Source organism: Mustelus asterias, chromosome 1 (assembly GCF_964213995.1).
Source record: "Mustelus asterias chromosome 1, sMusAst1.hap1.1, whole genome shotgun sequence".
NCBI lineage: Eukaryota > Metazoa > Chordata > Chondrichthyes > Carcharhiniformes > Triakidae > Mustelus > Mustelus asterias.
In genome coordinates, this window is record NC_135801.1 from 8,157,648 (window position 1) to 8,184,878 (window position 27,231).

Consider the following 27,231-nt stretch of genomic DNA (forward strand, 5'->3'; position numbering starts at 1 on the left):
CCTGCCTCGGCAGTGGCCTCCTCTCCCAATTGGGCGACTGAAGCTTCAGAGATGCTGCTCACTGATTGGGCCAGCAGAATCAGGAGTCAGTCTGCCATCCTTAACGGACAAACAGATGGCCAATTAGGAGGCGGCTTGTTGCAAACTTGGCTGAGCTTGTCCCACTATTGGCAAGTGAATCAAAGATTAATCACACAACACACTTCCCTTCTACTGCTGTCATGCTGAAATCCCTAAAAGGCATATTACAACACATCCTACAATGAACAACAAGTTAATAGGATGTTCAAGGGAACGTTTTCCGATTGTCCCCTCCCTGAATAGATATAGTTGTATTCTCCAGAGTGCACTGTTCCTGTGTTCCTGTGGGCAAGGTGAGGGGGATTGAGGTTGGAAATGGGGTGGGAATGGGGCGGGGTGTCGGGAAGGGGAAAGTAAGTGTGCGAATGGAGTGGGGATGGCAGCGGGGGGTGCGGGGATGGGGCGGGGATGGGGGGGCGATAGTTGGGAGGCAGAGCGAGGGTGGGAATGGGGGAGGGTTGGTTGGGGGGGTGGGGTATGGGGAGGGGGAGTGAGGGCAGGAGTGGGGGAGGGGATGGAGGCAGAGACGGGGGTGGAGATGGTGGGGGAAGGAGGGCAGGAGTGGTGGGGGAGGGAGGGTAGCGATGAGGTGGGGAGGGAGGAGGACCTCCTTGTAAGTCTGCTTTTGCACTGGCTAAGGTCGCTCTTAATGGGTCCAGGCAATGGGTGGGTGAAGATGTCCTCCGACCCAACACAGCTGCCTTTCTACTACAGCTACATTTGCGACTGAATGGCATTGGAGAGGAAGCACATGGTGTCCACTGGTACTCTTCAGGTCTTCTGTGCCCAGTGGGCACTGTGGGAGCTGGGTGCATCACCACCCCCGGGAACTGATTTGATATCATTTTGACATTTTATTTTCGTCACTGTGTCCCATCAGAGGCTGTCACCCCTGGCATTTTTGTGAAACTTATTGATTATATTTTATGAAAAGCGTATAAAAGAGCCTGGGAAATCTCAGCAGGTCTGGCAGCATCTGTAAGGCGAGAAAAGAGCTGACGTTTCGGGTTCTTTGTCAAAGCTTTGACAAAGGGTCATCTGGACTCGAAACATCAGCTCTTTTCACTCCTTACAGATGCTGCCAGACCTGCTGAGATTTTCCAGCATTTTCTCTTTTGGCTTCAGATTCCAGCATCTGCAGTAATTTGCTTTTATCCAGAATAAAATAGTCTGCTAAAATATCAGGCTGTTGGTAGGTAGGAGGCAGAGATATATAATGCTGCATTCTGTGAATACACCTACTATCAAGAAAAGGACCTGTGTCCAGTTCCATCCTTCACAATCTGGCTGGGATTTATGAACTGATAGACGAAATGCTCGAACATGTATAGGCCATCTCCACTCTTAAGGCATTGGCTAGATCACACTTGGAGTATTGTGCACCATCCTTATCTGCATACTACAGAAAAAGTACATACTCAGTAGAGAAAGTACAAAAAATGATTTGAAAGGATGGTATCAGAACTGAGAAGTTATACTGATCAGGAAAGACTCAGTAGGCTGAGTCATTTTTCTTTAGAAAAGAAAAAGCGTGGGTTTCCTCCGGGTGCTCCGGTTTCCTCCCACAGTCCAAAGATGTGCGGGCTAGGTTGATTGGCCATTCTAAATTGCCCCTTAGTGTCCCGGGATGCATAGGTTAGAGGGGTTAGTGGGTAAATATGTAAGGATATGTGGATAGGGCCTGGGTGGGATTGTGGTTGGTGCAACTCGATGGGCCAAATGGCCTCTTTCTGCACTGTAGGATTCTATGATCTATAAGAAAAGACAGAAAGGTGGCCTGAAATAACTCCTAAGAGGCTGGTGTCCCTTCACCAGTTTCCCTTTATTTACAAACTCTATTCCACTCCTACAGTGCTTCAGATACACAGTCAGAATCCAAAGTGCCAGAAGATCTGACACTCCCATATTTCTATACAGGTGAGGTGCAATGATTGGGCAGGAGATTACGGCCTCAATCAGGGAGCTCATACTCCACGAAGCCACCCTCATGGGCCTCATTGAAGTCATTACAGACCTAATAGAGGTCTTTAATTCTATGATAAGATTTGATAGGGTAGCTGTAGATTAGATTTGAAACCTCTGGTTGGATGGGTTAATTAAAAGCATCAGTGAAATGCATTTAATAAGGAGCCAGATAAGTAAACAAGGGAAAAGAATAGAAAGATATGTTGACAGGGTGAGATAAAATAGAGTGTGAGGAGGCTTCTGTGGAGTATAAACACCAGCCTAATCCAGCTGGGCCGAATACCCTGGGCGGGATTTTCCGGCCGCACTCGCCTCAAGACAGGAAAATTCTGGATGAGGCCAACTGACCTTTGCATGGTCCGCCCCCGCCCGCTATTATTCCCGTAGTGGGCAGTATGGGAAAACTCTGCCCCCTGTTTCTCTGCTGTCAATTCTACATAAAAGCCAATTCTCTTGATTTGAACCTTTCACTGACTGTCTTGTTATCTGCTCATGGTGATTCCCAATCCATAAACTCTGATTGTCTGAGATGGGAGTGAACTCAGAGTAATAAACCCTTATCTAAATGTGTTTTGTGGGGGTCGGTTAGCTAAATTAACAAGGCGACCAGGCTGAGGTGCAGAATGATGCCAGGGTGTGGGTTCAATCCCCATACCAGCTGCAGGTGTTCATGGAGGGCTGCCTTCTTGACTTGCCCATGCTTGAGGTGGAGTGGTGCCCCTCCCGCTATATAATCACTTCTCTCTAACACCGAGGGACGCCTATGGCCTCTCATGGACTCTGGTTAGTTACCTTGCTGCATGCCTTTGGCCTGTAGTCAGGCCCCAACCTCAACCTGGATCTGGTGAGGCAAGTCAACAAAGAAGAACAGTACAGTGCTGGAACAGGCCCTTCGGCCCACCAAGCCGGTGCCAACACATGACACCTTTCTAAACTAACGACCTTTTGCCTCCACGTGGTCTGTATCTCTCTATTCCCTGCTTATTTATGTATCTGTCAAGATGCCCCTTAAACATTGCCATTGTATCTGCTTCTATCACCTCCTTTGGCAGCACATTTCAGGCACGGACCGAGCGTCACAACATCATGTTTCACAGGTTGATCCCATGGTGGGGTGAACAATCTGGAAAAGGGGTGGTGCATGGGGAGAATCTGTGGGAGGGAGACGGGGAATGCCTACTCTTATCTCATTGCTATTATAGCAAAGGGTCTGTGCCAGTTATGTTCCCTCAGGAAAGCCCCAGAAATACAGTGTAAAAGGTGTTGAGACCTGGCAAGACAGGTGTTGGGGGTGGTACAGGGAAAATTCCTCTCCACCAGTAGTGTGAAATTGACTCCTGGCAAATCAGCAAGTTTCTAGATGCCCAGGTCACCAACAACCTGTCTTGGTCCCTCCACGCTGATGCTATAGTTAAGAAAGCCCACCAATGCCTCTACTTTCTCAGAAGACTAAGGAAATTTGGCATGTCTGCTACAACTCTCACCAATTTTTGCAAATTCACCATAGAAAGCATCCTTTCTGGATGTATCATAGCTTGGTATGGCTCCTGCTCTGATCAAGACTGCAAGAAATTACAAAGAACTGTGCACGTAACCCAGTCCATCACATAAACCATCCTCTCATCCACTGACTCTGCCTATACTTCCCGCTGCCTCAGAAAAGCAGCCAGCATAATTAAGGACCCCACGCACCCCGGACATTCTCTCTTCCACCTTCTTCCGTTGGCAAAAAGATACAAAAGTCTGAGATCACGTACCAACCGACTGAAGAACAGCTTCTTCCCTGCTGCTGTCAGACTTTTGAATGGACCTACCATATATTTATTAAGTTGATCTTTCTCCACAGCCAATCTGCAATGGCAAAACTATATTCTTCATCCTGTCCTTTCCTTCTCTCCTTTGTACTCTATGAACGGTATGCTTTGTCTGTATAGCATGCAAGAAACAATACTTTTCACTGTATTCCAATACATGTGACAATCAAATCAAAGTCTGTTTGGCAACGGAGGACAACAAGCACAGAGATAAAACAGGACAGCCGAAGCATTGTTTGAAGCAGAAAGATTGCCCTCTTTATTCCACTTTGATTTTATCCTCCACAAATCTTTGCACCAATCAAATGGGTACTTGTCATGGTGAGAGTTGGGGAGAGTTACAGAACAAAAAGATCTAAGGGTACAGGCTCATAACTCCTTGAAAGTGGAGTCACAGGTGGACAGTGGTGAAGAAGGCATTCGGCATGCTTGGTTTCATTGGACAGAACATTGAATACAGGAGTTGGGACGTCTTGTTGAAGTTGTACAAGACATTGGTAAGGCCACACTTGGAATACTGTGTGCAATTCTGGTTACTCTATCATAGAAAGGATATTATTAAACTAGGATGCTACCGGGACTTGATGGTTTGCATTATAAGGGGAGGCTGGATAGACTGGGACTTTTTTCTCTGGAGCATGGAAGGCTGAGGGGTGATCTTATAGAGGTCTATAAAATAATGAGGGGCATAAATGAGCTAGATAGTCGATATCTTTTCCCAAAGGTAGGGGAGTCTAATACGAGAGGGCATAGGTTTAAGGTGAGAGGGGAGAGATACAAAAGTGTCCAGAGGGGCAGTGAGTGACTGGAACAAGCTTGTCTTTTAAAAAGCGTTTAGACAGTTCCATGGGTAAGATGAGTATAGAGGGATATGGGCCAAATAAAGGCAATTGGAACCAACTTAGGGGTTTAAAAAAAAGGGCGGCATGGACAAGTTGGGACAAAAGGCCTGTTTCCATGCTATAAACCTCTATGACTCTATGAGAGTCAGGGAAAATCAGACCACTGATCTCCTATAAGACCATAAGGGACAGGCAGGAAGGGCCACTTGAAAAGAAAGAAAGAGTTGCGTTTACATAGTGCTTTTCATGACCAAAGTGCTTTACGACCAATGATGTACCTCTAGAAGTGCAGTCACTGTTGTAATGTAGGAAATGCAGCAACTAATTTGCGCCCAGCAAACTCCCACAAGCAGTGATCCGATAACAACCAGATCGTCTACTTTTGTGTTTTTCAGTGTTTAACGCTATTCTAAGCTCAATGTCAAAAGAAGTCACACAACACTCCAAATGTGCGCTCTTTATTGGTTTATATTATATAATATCTCACTGGTGAAGTAAACAATTTTAGCTTTTTATCAAGAATTGTATTTGTCATTTAAACTTCTCTGTCATGCTGTGGTGTCGATGCTCCTTCTCCCTGCCCCAACGCCACCCTCCACCTAAACATAATTGGTTGGCTGTTCCATTTTTTTTGCATATATCACATCCCCTTGCGCGATCATGCTTGATATCCCTGGGCCAAGTGAGCATTACTTTAAATTCATCAGTATTAAAGGTAATTTGCCAATCACTAAGCTAAGTGCCAAGTGTCAAGTGTCTCTAGATCCTTTTGGATAATTAGCTCTGCAAGACAACTTGCCTTCCAGCTTAATCCAGCATCACCTGCCAATATCCATATTTAGCATTATATAACCATTTGTAACACTGAATCACAGAGTGGAAATGAACAAGCTCTGTCTTAACATTCATTGGATATTATGTGAGCCTTTATTCCGACTTGTTAGAAGGTACTTGCAGGAATATTTCTTAACACTTATTACGTTCTGACATTCATTATAATGATCCATTATTCTGTGCTTTTAGCTTCATGGGGTTAGTTGCGTTATTTTTTTTAAAAAAGTTTATTTATTAGTCACAAGTAGGCTTACATTAACACTACAATGAAGTTACTGTGAAAATCCCCTAGTTGCTACACTCGGGCGCCTGTTCAGGTACACTGAGGGAACATTTAGCATGGCCAATGCACCTAACCAGCACATTTTACGGACTGTGGGAGGAAACTGGAGCCCCCGGAGGAAACCCACGCAGATACAGGGAAAACTGAACGTGCAGACTCCACACGACAGTGACCCAAGACGGGAATCGAATCCGGGTTCCTGGCGCTGTGAGCACGAGTATTTCAGTAACTCTCTTCACCTCTGCAACCTCCCACAACTCTACAATCCTCCAATGTCTCTCCACTCCTCCAATGCATTCCCTCACCCCTCTCTCACCCCAACACTGGTGCTTGTGCCTTCAACTGCCTGGACCCTAAGCTCTGGAATTCCCTCACTAACCTGTTCTGTCTATCTTTCCTTCTCTCGTCCCATCTTTAAATCATTGCACTTTGGCCAAACATTAATCTCCTCCTCCTAAATCTTTTGTTCAGTTCCAAGCTTTGTCTGACTAAGGAAATAAGAAAGAAGATTTATTTTGGAGCTTCCAGCACCTCAGAACATCCCAAAGCAGCAGCTTAGAGCAAATAGAGACATAGGGCGGAATTTTACAAGCATGTCCGCCTGAGTTTTGCATGATTCCGCCCGAGGCCAAAGGAGAATGCCGTTCTCCGAGCCTAGCCCGCCCCTAGAATCGGGGCCGGCGTGCCGGTAAAATTCCGGCCATAGAGTCACAGGGGTTTACAACATGGAAACAGGTCCTTCGGCCCAACTTGTCCACGCCGCCCTTTTTTTGTAACCACTAAAAGTGGGCCTGCATTTGGCCCATATTCCTCTATACCCATCCTACCCATGTAACTGTCTAAATGCTTTTTAAAAGACAGAATTGCACCCGTATCTACTACTACCTCTGGCAGCTTTTCCAGATACTCACCACCCTCTGTGTGAAAAAATTGTCCCTCTGGATCCTTTTGTATCTTTCCCTTCTCACCTTAAACCTATGCCCTCTAGTTTTAGACTCCCCTACCTTTGGGAGAAGATGCTGCCAATCTTGCTGATCTGTGCCCCTCATTATTTTATAGACCTCTATAAGATCACGCCTAAGCCTCCTACACTCCAGAGAAAAAAGTCCCAGTCTATCCAACCTCTCCTTATAACTCAAACCATCAAGTCCTGGTCACATCCTAGTAAATCGTTTCTGTACTCTTTCTAGTTTAATAATATTTTTTCTATAATAGGGCGACCAGAACTGTGCACAGATGAAGAAAATGTTGAAGTGCAGCTTGGGACAGAGGAAATGTGGCAAAGCAAGTTCCCCGAAAAGGAAACCCAATGCGATACATGAGCAATTTAACGATTACAAGTGGTATTGTTTGAAGCATAAAGATTGTCCTCTTTATTCTGCTTTGGTTAGTGTGTGATGTTTTATGTCCAACTGATGGGACCTTGGGCAAGCATCTCATCTGAAAGGTTACACCTCTGGTAATGATGCACCCCTTCAGCGTAACACTGCACTATGATCTTCGATTATGTACTAAGGTCGCTGGAATGGATCCTGAACCTACAACCTTCCTAATTCAGAGGGAGAATGTTACTAACTGAGCTATGATTGTAATTGCAATTCTGTGCCTGTAAAGCACATTTTCAAGGCACTATATATATAAATTGTTGTTGTTTTGCAGTAAAGTTCACTTTGTGCTGAAGTGTTAGCTAAGAAAAAGGATTTCCTTTATTATTTATGAGGAGGCAAAAAAACTTGCATTAATAAAGCTCATGTTACATAGATCATAGAGTCCCTATAGTGCACAAGAGGCGATTTGGCCCATCAAGTCTGCACTGACCCTCTAGCAGACTATCTTACCCAGGCCCTCTCCCCTGCCCTATCCCCATAACCCTACACATTTAGCATGGCCAATCCACCTAACCTACACATCTTGGAACACTAAGGGGCAACTTTGCATGGCCAATCCATCTAACCGGCACATCTTTGGACTGGTGGGAGGAAACGGGAGCACCTGGAGGAAACCCACGCAGACACGGGGAGAATGTGCAAACTCCACACAGGCAGTCACCCAAGGCTAGAATTGAACCGGGCTCCCTGGTGTTGTGACGCAGTAGTACTAACCACTGTGCCACCTCATCCACAGGACATCCCAAAACACTTCAGAATCAATAAAGGCCAGGCTCTATTTTTGTAGGAAAATGCAGAAGCTCAAATTGCAATAGCAGGTATCAGCTTGGATTTTAACTCGGGATGTTTCAGGTAGACAGGTTGTGAAGTGGACAGGTGTCTCCCAAGGACTTTTTGGACTTAATTAAATGAGGCAGGGCACATTTTATCTCCCCGATATCTTTTACAGAAAGCTGGGGGTTTGCAACAAGAATGGAGCATTCAACTGGGTGCTTGATGTTGTCAAGGTCCAAAGGAAAGGCCTCTGGTATATCTACCTCTACAAAGTGAGTTGCAGAGGGAATCCTAAAAGAAAAGATTGACTGAATGACTGTTTCCATTGATAACTGAATGATCCTTACCATTTTGATGTATATTGCTGAAGCAGGGTAACACGTCTCCCCCATCTACAAGATGCACGAGGCTTCTTCAATGGCATTCTTCAAACCCATGACCTCTACCACCCTTAAGAACCAGGGCAACAGGTGCATGAAGACACCACCACCCGCCAGTTCCCCTCCAAGTCACGTACCATCGCGACTTGGAACTGTACCACCGTTCCTTCACTGTCACTCGGTCAGAATCCTGGAACTCCCTTCAAGTACCACATGGACTGCGACAGTTCAAGAAGGTGGCTCACCACCTTATAAAGGACAATTTGGGCTGGGTAATAAACGCTGACCTTGCCAGTGACGTTCATATGCAGTGGATGAATAAAGAAAAATGTGAATCAACTAGGTGCATTGAGGTGCATTGAGTTTAAAAATTGGCAAGTCATGTTGCAGCTTTATAGAACCTTAGTTAGGCCGCACTTGGAATATAGTGTTCAATTCTGGTCGCTACACTAGCAGAAGGATGTGGAGGCTTTGGAGAGGGTACAGAAAAGATTTACCAGGATGTTGCCTGATATGGAGGGCATTAGCTATGAGGAGAGGTTGGAGAAACTTGGTTTGTTCTCACTGGAATGACAGAGGTTGGGGGAGCGACCTGATAGAAGTCTACAAGATTATGAGAGGCATGGACAGAGCGGATAGTCAGAAGCTTTTTCCCAGGGTGGAAGAGTCAATTACTAGGGGGCACAGGTTTAAGGTGTGAGGGACAAGGTTTAAAGGAGATGTACGAGGCAGATTTTTTATACAGAGTAGTGGGTGCCAGGAACACGCTGCCGGGGAGATAGTGAAAGCAGATATGGTAGTGACTTTTAAGGGGCGTCTTGACAAATACATGAATAGGATGGGAATAGAGGAATTATGGTCCCCGGAAGGGTAGGGGGTTTTAGCTAAGTCGGGCAGCATGGTCGGTGCAGGCTTGGAGGGCCGAAGGGCCTGTTCCTGTGCTGTAATTTTCTTTGTTCTTTGTTTTTTTGTTCTTAACTTAACCCATGGATTTACAAGAATCGGTGAAATATGCTCTCTTTATTTACAGGTATATGTGAGCCCTGCTGCTGTTCTACTGATTTTACAGTAATATATAAGTAGAACTTTGTTTTGTGACAGAAGGTGTTTGACCTGAAATGTTAAGCTAGATTTTATTTAGGAAGAGTGTGTGGGTTTGAGAGTGGGTGGGTGGTTAAGATGAGCAAAGGTGACAGTAAGAAAGGAGGTTGGCCCTTCAGACCTCTACCTTTGAATCCAGCATTTTCGACTGTGTGCACGGACCCTTCCGGAGAGACAGACTGTTAATTGCTGTATAAGTAAGTGTTCAACACTCTGGTTTCTCTTTACATGAGGTCCATGGGGGCACAGTGACACAGTGGTTAGCACTGTTGCTTCACAGCGCCACAGTCCCGGGTTCGATTCCCAACTTGGGTCGCTGTCTGTGCATGTTCTCTGCGTGGGTTTCCTCTGAGTGCTCCGGTTTCCTCCCACACTCCAAAAGACGTGCTGGTTAGGTGCATTGGCTATGTTAAATTCTCCCTCAGTGCACCTGAACAGGTGCCGGAGTGTGGCGACTAGGGGGTTGTCACAGTAACTTCATTGTAGCATGAATATAAGCCTACTTGTGACACTAATAAATTAACTTTTGAATGTATGTTACATTTAACTTAAACTTGTAAGTGTTTTTGATTGCCCCATTAATAAAGGCACAGGGGTCCAGTTTCTATTTATGTTTTGAAGTAGATTCACAATCCTATATGAGATTTAAAATAGAGTGTGACTACAAATAATCAGAACCGCTGACCTCTTTCCCTTCATGCTGGTAAAATTAAAATATTTAATGCAGAAATGTGCAGGGTCACACACACATTCGAATATGTGAACCAATTAATTTGAAGCAATGCTAACTTTATAGTTAGTCAGTCATTTGCTACATATTGGTACAATTAGTTTATTTCCATGCCTCTACTTTTCTGTCAGGTATTTTTCTACGATTAAAAGGCATGGACACTGATTTATTTGGTTTTTTTTCAATATGTTAAATTTAATTTTATTAAATTACAGGGTGTGACTATCGCTATCTAGGCCACCATTTATTTCCAATCCCACGTTGCTCTTCAGGACGTGGTGGTGAGCCGCCTTCTTGAACCCACTGCAGTCCCTGAGGTGTAGGTACACCCCCAGCGCTGTCAGGGAGGGAGTTTGCTGATGACACCACTGTAGTGGGTCACATCTCAAAGATTGATGAGACATAGAACATAGAACATAGAACAGTACAGCACAGAACAGGCCCTTCTGCCCACGATGTTGTGCCGAGCTTTATCTGAAACCAAGATCAAGCTATCCCACTCCCTATCATCCTGGTGTGCTCCATGTGCCTATCCAATAACCGCTTAAATGTTCCTAAAGTGTCTGACTCCACTATCACTGCAGGCGGTCCATTCCACACCCCAACCACTCTCTGCGTAAAGAACCTATCTCTGATATCCTTCCTATATCTCCCACCACGAACCCTATAGTTATGCCCCCTTGTAATAGCTCCATCCACCCGAGGAAATAGTCTTTGAACGTTCACTCTATCTATCCCCTTCATCATTTTATAAACCTCTATTAAGTCTCCCCTCAGCCTCCTCCGCTCCAGAGAGAACAGCCCTAGCTCCCTTAACCTTTCCTCATAAGACCTACCCTCCAAACCAGGCAGCATCCTGGTAAATCTCCTCTGCACTCTTTCCAGCGCTTCCACATCCTTCTTATAGTGAGGTGACCAGAACTGCACACAATATTCCAAATGTGGTCTCACCAAGGTCCTGTACAGTTGCAGCATAACCCCACGGCTCTTAAGCTCCAACCCCCTGTTAATAAAAGCTAACACACTATAGGCCTTCTTCACAGCTCTATCCACTTGAGTGGCAACCTTTAGAGATCTGTGGATATGGACCCCAAGATCTCTCTGTTCCTCCACAGTCTTCAGAACCCTACCTTTGACCCTGTAATCCACATTTAAATTAGTCCTACCAAAATGAATCACCTCACATTTATCAGGGTTAAACTCCATTTGCCATTTTTCAGCCCAGCTTTGCATCCTACCTATGTTTCTTTGCAGCCTACAACAGCCCTCCACCTCATCCACTACTCCACCAATCTTGGTGTCATCAGCAAATTACTGATCCACCCTTCAGCCCCCTCCTCTAAGTCATTAATAAAAATCACAAAAAGCAGAGGACCAAGCACTGATCCTTGTGACACTCCGCTAGCAACCTGCCTCCAGTCCGAAAATTTTCCATCCACCACCACCCTCTGTCTTCGATCAGATAGCCAGTTACCTATCCAATCGGCCAACTTTCCCTCTATCCCACACCTCCTTACTTTCATCATAAGCCGACCATGGGGGACCTTATCAAACGCCTTACTAAAATCCATGTATATGACATCAACTGCCCTACCTTCATCAACACACTTAGTTACCTCCTCAAAAAATTCAATCAAATTTGTGAGGCACGACTTGCCCTTCACGAATCCGTGCTGACTATCCCGGATTAATCCGCATCTTTCTAAATGGTCGTAAATCCCATCCCTAAGGACCTTTTCCATCAATTTACCAACCACCGAAGTAAGACTAACCGGTCTATAATTACCAGGGTCATTTCTATTCCCTTTCTTAAACAGAGGAACAACATTCATTCGCGGAGACGGAGAATAGGAAAGAGATAGAGGATCTGGTAAACTGGTGGGGCGACAATAATCTCTCCCTCAATGTCAGTAAAATGAAGGAAATAGTTATCGACTTCAGAAAGCACAGTGGAGGACATACACCCTTCTACGTCAACGGGGATGAAGTGGAAATGGTCGAGAGCTTCAAGATTCTAGGTGTCCAGCAACAATGAAGGAATGGCAAGGAGGGGAGGCAGTGGCGTAGTGATATTGTCATTGGACTAGTAATCTACAGACTCAGGGCAAGATCTGGGGACCCAGGTTCGAGTTCCACCATGGCAGATGGTGAGATTTGAATTCAATAAAAAAATCTGGAATTATCGATGACCATGAAACCATTGTTGATTGTCATTAAAAACCTTTGTCTCTAATGTCCTTTTGGGAAGGAAATCTGTTATCCTTACCCAGTCTGGCCCACATGTGAATCCAGACCCACAGCAATGTGGTTGAGTCTTAAATGTTGTCTGAGATGGAGGACAGTTAGGGATGGGCAATGAATACTGGCCCAGCCAGTGATGCCCACATCCTGTAAATGAATTAAAGAAAAAGTCAGGATGGTGAGAGGAACCTCCGAGAGTTGCTGCTCTTGTCTTCTAGATGGTAGTGGTTGTGGGTGTCATGGCAATGCAGACATAAAGGATGAGAAACACATTGCTTTTTCACCTGACGTTGAATGTAAGATAGTTATTTTGTCTGACAAAGGAGATGATACAGTTATTCCACATGATTATGATCTAGTTATTCCATTTGATGTGCTCTATAATATCATTATTTTACCCGATTCAAAGACTATGGTATTGTTATTTCCCCTGACATGAAGATGAACGCAGTCATTTGTTCTGACATTGAATTCTGTAGCCTGACAGAAACTATAAAATAAAGTATTCTACCTGCCATAGAGATTGCATCGAAACAATCAGAGTAAGAAGGTGGCTCATCCTATGCTGCCAACACAATCAGAAGCATAGGCACAGCTTCCCTACCGGTTTCCTGATTTTGATACGATAACAGGTGAGGTCAGAGTCCCTTACTATACTCCTTAGGCACCTATGATTGTGTGGCCACATCCCCCTCCAATTCGATTTTCGAGTTTGCTGATAACATCTCTGGAGTGGATGCATCTCAAACATCGATGAGATGGAGAATAGGAAAGAGGTGGAGAATCTGGTAAACTGGTGGGGTGACAATAATCTTTCCCTCAGTGTCAGTAAAATGAAGGAGACAGTCATCAACTTCAGAAAGCATAGTGGAGGACATACACCTAAGTACATCAATGGGGATAAGTGGAAATGGTCAAGAGCTTCAAGTTGCTAGATATCCAGATCACCAACAACCTGGCTTCATCCCTCCACACCGATGCTATAGTTAAGAAAGCCCACCAACGCCTCTATTTTCTCAGGAGGCTAAGGAAATCTGTCATGTCTGCAACAGCTCTCACTAACTTTTATAGATGCACCATAGAAAAGTTTATTCATTAGTATTACAAGTAGGCTTCCATTAACACCGCAATGAAGTTATTGTGAAAACCCCCATCCTATCTGGTTATATCACAGCTTGGTATGGCTCCTGCACTGTCCAAGGCCCCAAAAAAACTACAAAGAATTGTGAACGAAGCCCGGTCCATCGTGCATACCAGCCTCCCATCCATTGACTCTGTCTACACTTATTGCTGCCTTGGAAAAACTGCCAGCATAATCAAGGACCCCATGCACTCTGGACACATTCTCTTCCACCTTCTTCCGTTGGAAGAAAGATATAAAAGTCTGAGGTCACGAACCAACTGATTCAAAAATAGCTTCTTCCCTGCTGCTGTCAGACTCTTGAATGGACCTACGTCGCATTATCTTGATCTTTCTGTACACCCTAGCTATGACTGTAACACTACATTCGGCACCCTCTCCTTTCCTTCTCTATGTACGGTATGCTTTGTCTGTATAGCGCGCAAGAAACAATACTTTTCACTGTATACTAATACACGTGACAATAATAAATCAAATCAAAATCAAAATCCAAGTGACTGCCCTTGACGCACTTCGCCAAGTGCGGTAGCAAGGAGCCCTAACAAAACTGAAGTCAATAGGAATCAGTGGGAAAACACTCCTCTGGTGTGGAATCAGACCTAGGACAAAGGGAAATGGCTGTGGTTGTTGGATATAGGCATGTCCCAGCAAATGGCTCCAGGAGTTCCTCAGGGCAGTGTCCTAGGCCCAGTCATCCTCAGTTGCTTCATCAATAATCTTCTCTCCTTCACAAAGTCAGAAGTGGGGATGTTCACTGATGATTGCACAATTTTCTTTATCATTCGCAACTCCTCAGACAGGAGCAGGAGGAGGCCATTCTGCCCCTCAACCCTGCTACGCCATCCAAGCAGATCATGGCTGATCGCATTTTAACTTCTACTTCACATTTTTGCCTACTCCCGTTAACCTTTCACCGCCTTGCTCATCAAGAGTCTATTTACCTCTGCCTCGAACACCTTTTGAGGATGGGAATTTCACAACCCTCTGAGAGAATTTTTTTTTCCTTTCCTCTGTCCTAAACGGGCAACCTCATATTTGACCCTGAGTTCCAGATTCTCCTACAAGAGGGAACATCCTTTCCACATCCACCCTATCAAGTCCCCTTGGGATCTTAGATGTTTTAATCAAATGTTTCACTCTTTCAAACTCAGGGATCCATTCTGTGCAAAAAAATGGTCTGGGTGTAATACACAACTCTGACATTTCTTTTCCCATTGCAGGCAATATTATCAAAGGCAAAATAAATTTCCTTTGCTGAGTGTCATGCTGTATAACCACTCCATGTAACTTCCACATTATAACTCAACAGGTTCCAGCCAGCTAGCTGTTACATGGGATATGAGAACTGAAAATTGTGTTGCTATGTTTGGTCAATTCAATGCTGTTATAATTGCATTTTAGATTACTTCCCTCTGATGCCTCCCTGCCAGCCAGGCAGGCCAGATGGCAGCCTTTGGAAAAGCCAATGATTTGATCATTGACTTTTGCTAATATCTGTTGGAAGTCAATTTCTTTCTAAGTATCACTTATATGACATGGGGCTCTGCTTGGCCTTTCACACCCAACTCTCTCAACACCAATGCTAATTCCCTGTGTGACCACCAGCCAACAGAAAGAGTGAGTGGACCTTGAGAATACAAGGAAGACTGAGGATGTCACAGTCACACAGAAATAATTCTCAAAACTTCCAATTTGTGTAGCGCCTTTCACAATCTCAGGATATCCCAAACCACCTTACAGCCAATGGGCAGCACTGTGGCACAGTGGTTAGCACCACTGCCTCACAGCGCCAGGGACCTGGGTTCGATTCCATCCTTCGGTCACTGTCTGTGTAGAGTTTGCACATTCTCCCCGTGTCTGCATAGGCTTCCTCCGGGTGCTCCAGTTTCCGACTCTCTCACAGAGTATCTTACCCGGGCCCTTTTCCCCCTCATCCCTGTAGCCCTGCAGATTTCCCATGGCTAGTCCATCTAACCTACGCAGAGGAAATCCACGCTGCTAAATTGTCCTTTAGTGTTCAAAGATGTGCAAATTAGTAGATTAGCTGTGATAAATTGTCCCTTACTGTCCCAAGATAGTTGGGTTAGGTGGATTAGCCATACTAAATTGACCCTTAGTGTCCCAAGATGTGTAGGTTAGATGGACGAGCCATGGGGAATCTGCGGGGTTACAGGGATAGGGTGGGGGAGCGGGCCCGGACAAGATACTCTGTCAGAGAGTCAGTGCAGACTCAATGGGCAGAATGGCCTCTTCTGCACTGTACTCACTGTCTGTGTGGAGTCTGCACGTTCTCCCCTGTCTGCGTGGGTTTCCTCCGGGTGTACCGGTTTCCTCCCACTGTCCAAAGATGTGCGGGTTACGTGGATTAGCCATGCTAAATTTCCCCTTAGTATCCCAAGATGTCCCAAACCACCTGACAGCCAATGGGCGACATGATGGCACAGTGGTTAGCACTACTGCCTCACAGCTCCAGGGAAGATTGTGAAAGGCGCTACAAAAATTGGAAGTTTTGAGAATTATTTCTGTGTGGAATTTGCACATTCTCCTCATGTCTGCGTGGATTTCCTCTGCGTAGGTTAGATGGACTAGCCATGGGAAATATGCAGGGCTACAGGGATGAGGGGGGAAAAGGTAAGTAAGAGGGGGTAAGATACTCTGTGAGAGAGTCGGTGCAGACTCGATGGGCAGAACGGCCCCTTCTGCACTGGAATGTTTCTACGAAGTATTTTTGAAGGGCAGTGGCTGTTGTAAAGCGGGAAATGCATCAGCCAAGGAGAGGGGATAGAAGAGAAAAACATTGCAAGACCTGCCCATGCGGGTTCAGGTCCTGCATGCGGCCTCAGTTGCAGGGCTTAGTCACTGAGAAAGCTCTGTCCAAGGAGTTATCATGGTCCAAGGAGATACAAGTGTATTCAGAGGCAGCACAATTTCAGTGGAAAATATTCTACTTCGAAATGAGATTCAGTGAACCAGAATGTGATTACTCTCAGCACAGACCATCCACAAACACCTTAAACATTTCTGACAATGTTTGAGGTTGTCTCCACTGCCGCAGTGACATTTGCCAGACACAATTAATAGCCACCAATAATGTCCGGATCAGGTAGCGCAGTGAGTTTTGAGAAGTCTGATTGGTAATACCCCATCACAACTGACTGCAGGGAAAGCAGCAAAAGCAAAATATAACCAACCTGTCAACAGGAATTATTTTTTAATCTGTGATTGCAGAGGGGTCAGTTAAAGGTTAGTATTTTTAGTTATATTGTTTTCCTGCAGATTCACTACGCTATGAGTAAGGAATGAGGAAATGATCTGAATCAATGAATCCCTACAGTGCAGAAGGACACCATTCGGCCCATTGAGTCTGCACTGATTCAGCACCTTATTCAGGTCCTATCCACGTATTTACCCCACTAATCGACCTACCCTGTCCATCTTTGGAGTGTTTGAGGAAACAGGAACACCCAGAGGAAACCCATGTAGACATGGGGAGAACGTGCAAATTGGGCGGCATGGTGGCACAGTGGTTAGCACTGCTGCCTCACAGCGCCAGGGACCCAAGTTCAATTCCGGCCTCGGTCACCGTCTGTGTAGAGTTTGCATGTTCTCCCCGTGTTTGCGTGGGTTTCCTCAAGGTGCTCCGGTTTCCTCCCACAGTCTAAAGGTGTGCGGGTTAGGTTGATTGGCCTAGTGTCAGAAGGATTAGCAAGGTAAATGTGAGGGATTACAGAAATATGGCTTGGGTGAGATTGTGGTCGGTGCAGACTCGATGGGCCTAATGGCCTCCTTCTGTACGGTACAGATTCTATGATTCCACCTGGACAGTCACCCAAGGCTGGAAAGTGAACCTGGGTCCCTGACGCTGTGAGGCAACAGTGCTAACCACTGTGCCACCATGCAAAGACAAGGAAGGACTTGAAAAAAATTGGGCCAATTATCATTACAATAGATGTGATTAAGAGGTGTATGAAATGGTGAAGGGAGGGAAGTATGAAATGCCAGTGGTTGAGGGGATGATTGACTAAATGTACAAGATTTAGGACAGGGAATGAGATTGTTGGCCTCACCACTGGCACCTACCAACGAATATAGTTTTTATCTTTAGGGAGAGTCATAGGTGGTTGGCCTGTTGGGCACTTCCTGCAATGATAATGGCCTATTACCATTTGCATTTGTTATTGCCTCTAAATCAGAGGTTGTGGGGCTAATCTCACTCCAGAGACCTGAGAATAAAAATTTAGGCTGATAACTCCAGTATCAGGGCGGCACGGTGGCACAGTGGTTAGCACTGCTGCCTCACAACGCCAGGGACCTGAGTTCGATTCCGGCCTTGGGTCACTGTCTGTGCGGAGTTTGCACATTCTCCTTGTGTCTGTGTGGGTTGCCTCCAGGTGCTCCGGTTTCCTCCCATAGGCCAAAGATGTGCTGGTTAGGTGGATTCGCCATGCTAAATCGCCCCTTAGGGCGGAATTTTACAGACTCGCTCATCCCGAAACCGTAAAATCCCACTCGAGGTCAACGGACCTATCCATTGTCCATTATCCATCGCCCGCTCCAATTCTGTGGTGGGTGGAGAGGTAAAATTCTGGCATTAGTGTCAGGGGGATTAGCAGGATAAATAGGTGGGGTTATGGGGATAGGACCTGGGTGGGATTGTTGTCGGTGCCTCGTTCTGTACTTTAGGGATTCTATGATTCCATGATAGATTACTGAAGGAATGCTGCACTGCTGGTGGTGCCGTCTTTCAGATGAGACATTAAAAATAGGCTCACTCCGACTCCATGGTACAATATCAAAGAAGGGCAGTGGAGCCATTCCTGGCGTTATGCTTAAATATTTATCCTTCAATCTACAAGACAGAAACTAATTGTCTAATCATATCCCGTAGCTTGTTGTGTGCTAATTGGCTGTCGGTTTGTGAAAGTGACTACAAAAGTTACATGAAAGTCTTCAGTCCACCTCGGAACATCTTGAGATTTTGAAAGACACCATATATATATTCCTTTATCCGTCAGACTAAGTTGTGAATTTTGCATTAGCAAGTCTGTGCGATTTGACAAGTGGCGCAATGGAAATTCCGGGCTGAAGGGTCAGCGGGAAAAATTCCAATGCGGGGGTTTCCTGAAATGTGCAAGACATCACAAAGCACCAATATACACATGGACACCTCGCCCAAGAAATAAAAGCATTTATTTCCTCCAGCTGAATTTAAATCAGATTTCCAATTTCTTTGGGTTTTTTTTAAACACGACTTTGGAAAATGTCCTCGGGGAAATAAAGTGCAAATCTGAGTTGATGTGTAGACAATTGCTGTTTTAGATAAAACAATGAGAAAAAAGGAATATTATATGTTCAAATTCTCTGAATATTGTTAGCTGAGGGTAAGATAAATGTTTGCACAGACTGAGGTAATTCTGTGGAATGAAAGTAGATGCAAAGTGATTCAATTGGCTAGAACCACACTTCGTTGAAGAGAAGTGAACTTATGAGACCATAAGACATAGGAGCAGAATTAGGCCACTCGGCCCATCGAGTCTGCTCCGCAATTCAATCATGGCTGATATTTTTCTCATCCCCATTCTCCTGTCTTTTCCCCATAACCCCTGATCCCCTTATTAATCAAGAACCTATCTATCTCTGTCTAAAGACACTCAATGACCTGGCCTCCACAGCCTTCTGTGGCAATGAGTTCTACAGATTCACCACTCTCTGGTTGAAGAAATTCCTCCGCATCTCTGTTTTAAAGGATCATTCCTTTAGCCTGAAGTTGTGCCCTCTGGTTCTAGATTTTCCTACTAGTGGAAACATCCTCTCCACATCCACTCTATCCTCACAGTATCCGATAAGTTTCAATAAGATCCCCCCTCGCCCTTCTAATCTCCAACGAGTACAGACCCAGAGTCCTCAACCGTTCCTCATACTACAAGTTCTTCATTCCAGGGATCATTCTTGCCAACCTCCTCTGGACCCTTTCCAAGGCCAGCACATCCTTCCTTAGATATGGGGCCCAAAACTGCTCACAATACTCCAAATGGGGTCTGACCAGAACCTTATACTTATCCCATCCACATATCCATCAACTGTAGTTTCAATACAATTTCATATCTGATAAAACATTTCTAGATGACAGTAGGCTTTTACTTGGGCAATTAAAGACATCACAGAGTCATAGAATTGTCACGGCGCAGAAGGAACCATTTAGCCCATCATGTCTGCACTGGCTCCCCAGACGAACATCATGACTCAATGCCATTCCCCTGCCTTTTCCCCATACCCCCTGCACATTATTTCTAGTCAAGTAGTCATCCAATGCCATCTTGGATGTCTCAATTGCACCTGCCTCACAAGACAGCGTTTCGAGCGCAGCCGATAAATGTGGAGCCAAACAAGTCCCCATTCCAAAGCTTCAAAGCATTCTGATAGTTTCACAGCAACCTGGATTTTGTTTTAACTGCGAGAATGCAAAGTTTCATATGTCAGGGAGCATGTGTGGAGTGAGAAACAGAGTTAGCATTTCAGGTGGATGACCTTTCATCTGAACTGGTGTTCTGAAGTCCTGTTTAGAGGGTCAGCAACTTGCAAACTTAACCCTATTTTTTCCTCTGCAGACACTGTCAAACCTGCTGAGTTCTCCCAACTCCTTTTGGTTCTTGATTTCTGAGAATCAATTGGATTAGATTAAGCTCAGATCTGGATAAAGCGACTTGCAGTATGAATTACTCAAAAACAGCTTCTTCCCTGCTGCCATAAGGTTTTTTGCCTACTTTATATTAAGTTGATCTTTCTCTGCACCCTAGCTGAGTGCAGCATTACATTCTGCACCCTCTCCTTCTCTATGAATGATGTGGAGATGCGGCGTTGGACTGGGGTGGGCACAGTAAGAAGTCTCACAACACCCAGGTTAAAGTCCAACAGGTTTATTTGGAATCACGAGCTTTTGGAACACTGCTCCTTCATTGGGTGAGTGGATATTTTTTATCTTGCCATTCACCTGATGAAGGAACAGCGCTCCGAGAGCTTGTGGTTCCAAATAAACCTGTTGGACTTTAACCTGGTGTTGTGAGACTTCTTACTGTTCTCTATGAAATGCTTTGTCTGTATCGTGCGCAAGAAACAATACTTTTCACTATATACTATACATGTGACAATAATATGACCATAAGACCATAAGACATAGGAGCAGAATTAGGCCACTCGGCCCATCAAGTCTGCTCTGCTATTCAATCATGGCTGATATTTTTCTCATCCCCATTCTCCTGCCTTTTCCCCATAACCCCTGATCCCCTTATTAATCAAGAACCTATCTATCTCTGTCTTAAAGACACTCAATGACCTGGTTTCCACAACGTTCTGCAGCAAAGAGTTCCACAGATTTACCACTCTCCGGCTGAAGAAATTCCTCCTCATCTCTGTTTTAAAGGATCGTCCCTTTAGCCTGGGGTTGTGCCCTCTGGTTCTAGTTTTTCCTACTAGTGGAAACATCCTCTCCACGTCCACTCTATCCAGGCCTCGCAGTATCCTGTAAGTTTCAATAAGATTCCTCCCTCATCCTTCCAAACTCCAACAAGTACAGACCCAGAGTCCTTAATAATAAATCAAATCAAAATCAATGCAGCAGCAAAGATGGGCAACATAAATATAGTTGCGATGTAATGATCTCTTACCTTGTTGCACAAAGGAGCCGTAGACAAACCACATGGAATTGTACAAGGTCGTGGAGGTGACGGAGCCCATTTGCAGCCTTGGAGGGTTCAGCCAATTGAGCAGGTACACCAACAGGCCGACCAGTATCACTGTGCCAGCGATGCATGCCCACAGCGAAAAATCAAAAGGCGCCAGGCAGGCAAACATGTCGACGGTCTTCTCCGCCTTCTTCAGCAGGAATCCCACCGAGTAGTCCATGTAGCGGGTGGTGAAGTCCACAACACTCTCCCGCTCTGGCGTGATGGTCAACGCTGAGATTCCCACATCCGCTCTCTGCAAATGGATTTTTAAAAAAGAGTCAGTAAAAGTAAGCGACAGAGACTGAGGTGCGAATTTTACCGTCCCGCCCACCACGGGAATCGGAGTGAGCAAGGGGCGGACAATGGAAAGGTCCGTTGATCTCGGGCGGGATTTTCCGGTTTCGGGGCATGTCAGGTCGGAAAATCCCGCCCTAAACCTTTTCAACCTATCCCCCCCCCTCCCCCCGGCCCGGCCCCCACCAACACCCCACACCCTGTCCTTTTCTCCCGTCCGCTTGCTAAAAACAACAACTTGCATTCATATAGTGTCTTTAACATTGTGTGAAACATTCCAAGATGCTTCATGGCGGCTGTATCAAACAAAATCTTTACACCAAGGCGGAGTAGCAGGTCTGAGGATATGTGACTATGCGGCGGGCACTGTGGAGTATTGGTGGAGCATCTTAAAGGTGGCGTGAGAGAAGTTGAGAGGCAGAGCGGTTTCAGGAAGGCCTAGACCTTAGGGCCGAGATAGCTGAAGGCATGGCTATCAGCAGTGGGGCATAGGATAGGAGGGATGAAAAGTTGGGGGAGCAACGAGATCTCGGATGTTACTGGGGTAGCGAGGAACAAGGAGGGATTTGAATACAAGATTGAAAATTCTATAATCAAGGCGGAAGAAGATTTTATCCGTTCAATTTTTTAATTCAATTCCCTGGCCCATATTGACCTCAGCACAAATTGAAGGTGATTTGTATAAAAAATTAATGATTAGCACTTCAATTTACGACTGAAACAGTTTCATTATGATGCCTGCATGTTTCTTGAATGAAGCTAGATGACTATTTCCAACAACCTATGCATTAAATGTATTATTTATTTTCTTTACCAACAAAGTTAATCATGCAAAAAGTACTTTAACAGAGCAATAAAGTGATTAATAATGCAACTCAAATTAAATTGCAAATGAACCAAGGTAACAACTGGAAGAAACATATTATATTAGTGAACATGAAAATAATTTATGTGTGAAAGGCATTTTCTTTCAAAAATAATGGAGATCCTTCCATTTTTCACCTGGCTTTGGAAATATTTATTTTAGAAAAGTGAATTTGGAGTTTAAGGTGTACCGATGATGATTTTGAACCACATTGAGATATTAGAGTTGATTGGAGGCAATGGGGAGGCACAGTGGCTTGGTGGTATTGTCACTGGGCTAGTAATCCAGAGATTCTGGGTGATCCCCTGGGGACCCAAGTTCTAATCCCGCCATATGGCAGATGGTGAAATTAGAATTCAATAAAAAAATCTGGTATTAAAAGTCGAATGATGACACATTGGTGATTGTTGTTAATATCCTTTAAAGAATTAAAAAGGAACAGAGAGGCGGCACGGTGGCACAGTGGTTGGCACTGCTGCCTCACAGAGCCAGGGACCCGAGTTCAATTCCCAGCTTGGATCACTGTCTGCGTTGGGTTTCCTTCAAGTGCTTTGGTTTCCTCCGACAGCCCAAAAAATCTCTTCCAAAATACTCAGCGCATGAAAGCTATCCAGAGCCACTGATTCACAGAAATGTTTCAATATAGTCAGAGGCTATTTGGCCTGTCATGTCATTGCTGGTTGAATGAAGAGTTACCCAACCTAACCCCACCAACCTGCATTTGACCTAGAGTTCTACAGGTCATCAGTTTTCAAATAGATATTCAAGTATTTCTTTTTAATCTGGCAAGTGGTCAGCAAGGTGGCACAGTGGTTAGCACTGTTGACTCACAGTGCCAGGGACCCGGGTTCGATTCCCAGCTTGGGTCTCTGTCTGTGTGGAGTTTGCTCATTCTCCCCCTGTCTGCGTGGGTTTCCTCTGGGTGCTCCGGTTTTCTCCCACAGTCCAAAGATGTGCTGGTTAGGTGGATTGGTCATGCTAAATTACTGCTTAGTATCAGGAGGATTAACAGGGTAAATACATGGGTTACGGGGGTAGGGCCTGGGTAGGATTGTTGTTGGTGCAGTCTCGATGGGCCAAATGGCCTCCTTCTGCTCCGAGGATTCTATGATTCTATGAAGTGTTTCTGACACTTTCATGCCTTCAGGCAGTGAGTTCTAGGTCTCTACCACTCATTGCATGAAAAATAATTCTCTCATCTCCCTGCTAATCCTCCTACCAATTGCATTAAATCTTGAATATTGCTGGAAAGAGATATTTTGCTGAAACTGCAAGACGTCAGGACAAATGCCAGAATGCCAAGTTTCAGACATTCACAACAATTTATACTACAGGGGAAAAGGGTGCTGGTTGCTTGGCAACTCAACTCTGATTGGTTGAGGCGTTGCCATGGAGAAAGCAACAAGGAATTACAGGCTCCCCAACTATTGGTAGTTCTTCATTGCTTTCTCATAGCAATGCCACAACCAATCCTTGCCAACAAATCAGTATTCTTTTCTCCTGTGGTATAAATTGCCATGATTATTTGAAATTTGTCATTCTTGTGTCTGTCCTGATGAATGCAAAATGAAAAGGTCTGACTTCAAGTTTTTGACTACCAAGCAACGATTTACTTTGAATCCATCCCCCCTTTGACTCCTCTGCTAAGTTTAAAGTTTATTTATTAGTCACAATTAGGCTTACATTCACACTGAAATCATAGAAACCCTACAGTACAGAAAGAGGCCATTGGGCCCATCGAGTCTGTACCGACCGCAATCCCACCCAGGCTCTACCCCCACATCCTGACATATTTACCCACAAATCCCTCTAACCTACGCATCTCAGGACACTAAGGGTAATTTTTAGCATGGCCAATCAACCTAACCCGCACATCTTTGGACTGTGGGAGGAAATCGGAGCACCCGGAGAAAACCCATGCAGACACGAGGAGAATGTGCAAACTCCACACAGACAGTGACCCAAGCCGGGAATCGAACCCAGGTCCCTGAAGCTATGAAGCAGCAATGCTAACCACTGTGCTACCGTGCCGCACTGCAATGAAGTTACTGTGAAAATCCCCTAGTCACCCCACTCTGGCGCCTGTTTGGGTACACTGAGGGAGAAGTTAGCATGGCCAATGTACCTAACCAGCACGTCTTTCAGACTGTGGGAGTAAACCGGAGTTTCTGAGGAAACCCACGCAGACACGAGGAGAACATGTAGACTCCACAGAAAATGACCCATGCTGGCAATTGAACCTGAGTCCCTGGCGCTGTGAGGCAGCTGTATTAACCACTGTGCCACCGTGCCGCCCTCCCAAGATTGGCAATATTTTATCAGATAGGAGAACACAGGAACATTGGAACAGGAGGAGGCCACTTAGAAACTCAAGTCCTTTTACTCCATTTAATGAGATCATGGCTGATCTGCCACCTTATGCATTTTGGAAGAAATAATGTAGGGAGGAGTTATACAATAAATGGCAGAGTCATCAGGAGTATAGAAACACAGAGGGACCTAGGTGTGCAAGTCCACAAATCCTTGAAGGTGGCAACACAGGTGGAGAAGGTGGTGAAGAAGGCATATGGTATGCTTGCCTTTATAGGACGGGGTATAGAGTATAAAAGCTGGAGTCTGATGATGCAGCTGTATAGAACGCTGGTTAGGCCACATTTGGAGTACTGCGTCCAGTTCTGGTCGCCGCACTACCAGAAGGACGTGGAGGCATTGGAGAGAGTGCAGAGAAGGTTTACCAGGATGTTGCCTGGTATGGAGGGTCTTAGCTATGAGGAGAGATTGGGTAAACTGGGGTTGTTCTCCCTGGAAAGACGGAGAATGAGGGGAGATCTAATAGAGGTGTACAAAATTATGAAGGGGAAAGATAGGGTGAACAGTGGGAAGCTTTTTCCCAGGTCAGAGGTGACGATCACGAGGGGTCACGGGCTCAAGGTGAGAGGGGCGAAGTAAAACTCAGATATCAGAGGGACGTTTTTTACACAGAGAGTGGTGGGGGCCTGGAATGCGCTGCCAAGTAGGGTGGTGGAGGCAGGCACGCTGACATCGTTTAAGACTTACCTGGATAGTCACATGAGCAGCCTGGGAATGGAGGGATACAAACGATTGGTCTAGTTGGACCAAGGAGCGGCACAGGCTTGGAGGGCCGAAGGGCCTGTTTCCTGTGCTGTACTGTTCTTTGTTCTTTGTTCTCTCTTTGTTCTTAACTCCACATACCCATCTTTGCCCCATATCCCTTAACAGCTAAAGGGTAAAGTTAAAGTTAAAGTTTATTTATTAGTCACAAGTAAGGCTTACATTAACACTGCAATGAAGTTACTGTGAAATTCTCCTAGCCGCCACATTCCAGTGCCCTGTTCGGGTCAACGCACCTAACCAGCACGTCTTTCAGAATGTGGGAGGAAACTGGAGCGCCCAGAGGAAACCCACGCAGACACAGGGAGAATGTGCAAACTCCACACAGACAGTGATCCAAGGCTGGAATTGAACACAGGTTCCTGGCGCTGTGAAACAGCAGTGCTAACCACTGTGTTACCGTGCTATCCCATTGTGATATATTGTGATATATGGAGCTAGGAAGAATGAATGAGGTACAGATCAGCCACGATCAGATGGAATGCCAAGCAGGATCAAGGGCTGAATGGCCTCCTCTTTTTCCTACCTGTGCAGTTTAGATGAATCCTACACTGGAAGCGGTTAAACTAAGATATCTCAAATACACGTCAAAAGAACTTATCTTAAATTGATTTCTGCTTCTTTTGCTTGCTCACCAAAATGAACAGATTGAACTCCAAAGGGCCTGTATCTCAGAGGTTAATCCCTCATGCTTCTCTCAAGATAAGAGATTTTAACGATTAAAAGGTAATCGGTCTCAACAAAGTTTTTCTGATGTAACAAAATGCCACGCGCTGGGCCACATTGGCACCAAATTGAACACGTTCTCCCGGATCAATCTGCCCCAGAAAATCTTTCATGAAAATAGCTGCCACAAAATAGTGCTGTAGGAAATCTACGCAAAATAAATATGTGGAGTGACTGGTGAGTTCGGGAAACTTACTTTCGTGAAAGTGCTGTGTTTGATTTTGCAAAAACAATCCAGTTTTCCAAAAGGACAGTTTGCCATTTTGAAACCTTGGACTGGGGACAGGCAGCTTTTTTTCTGGTGGGATTTAACCACACTGGGATCTTTCCATGCTGGTTTTAAGTCAACCTCTTTTCAACATGCATGTCACGACTTTTCAAATATTTTAAGCTTGGCAGTGCCAAACTGGTCAAATTCGTAAACTGGATCAGGTGGAAGGAGCCTGTTATGCCTTGAATGAGGTCACGGCTGATCTGTCTGTCACCTTAACTCCACATTGAAACATAGAAACTAGGAGCAGGGGTAGAGTCATAGAGGTTTACAGCATGGCCCAACTTGTCCATGCCACCTCTTTTTTTTAACAACTGAGCTAGTCCCAATTGCCTGCATTTGGCCCATATCCCTCTATACCCAGCTTGCCCATGTAACTGTCTAAACACTTTTTAAGACAAAATTGTACCCGCTTCTACGACTGCCTCTGGCAGTTTGTTCCAGAGACTCACCAGCCGCTGTGTGAAAAAATTGCCCCTCTGGACCCTTTTGTATCTCTCCCCTCTCACCTTAAACCTATACCCTCTAGTTTTAGACTCTCCTCCTTTTGGGAAAAGATGTTGACTATCTAGCTGATCTGTGCCCCTCATTATTTTATAGACCTCTATAAGATCACCCTAAGTCTCTTACGCTCCAGGGAAAATA

The 27,231-nt window shown here is 45.2% G+C and overlaps 1 protein-coding gene across 1 annotated transcript in view; it reads right to left on the reverse strand.

The window, feature by feature from the left end:
- The window catches only part of grid2 (glutamate receptor, ionotropic, delta 2), an 858,176-nt gene that overhangs the window by 163,712 nt on the left and 667,233 nt on the right, over window positions 1-27,231 (reverse strand). Inside the window, exon 11 of the mRNA XM_078225205.1 lies at window positions 21,239-21,551. Coding sequence (XP_078081331.1) covers window positions 21,239-21,551 — 313 coding nt within the window. The remainder of the gene's footprint in view (window positions 1-21,238; window positions 21,552-27,231) is intronic.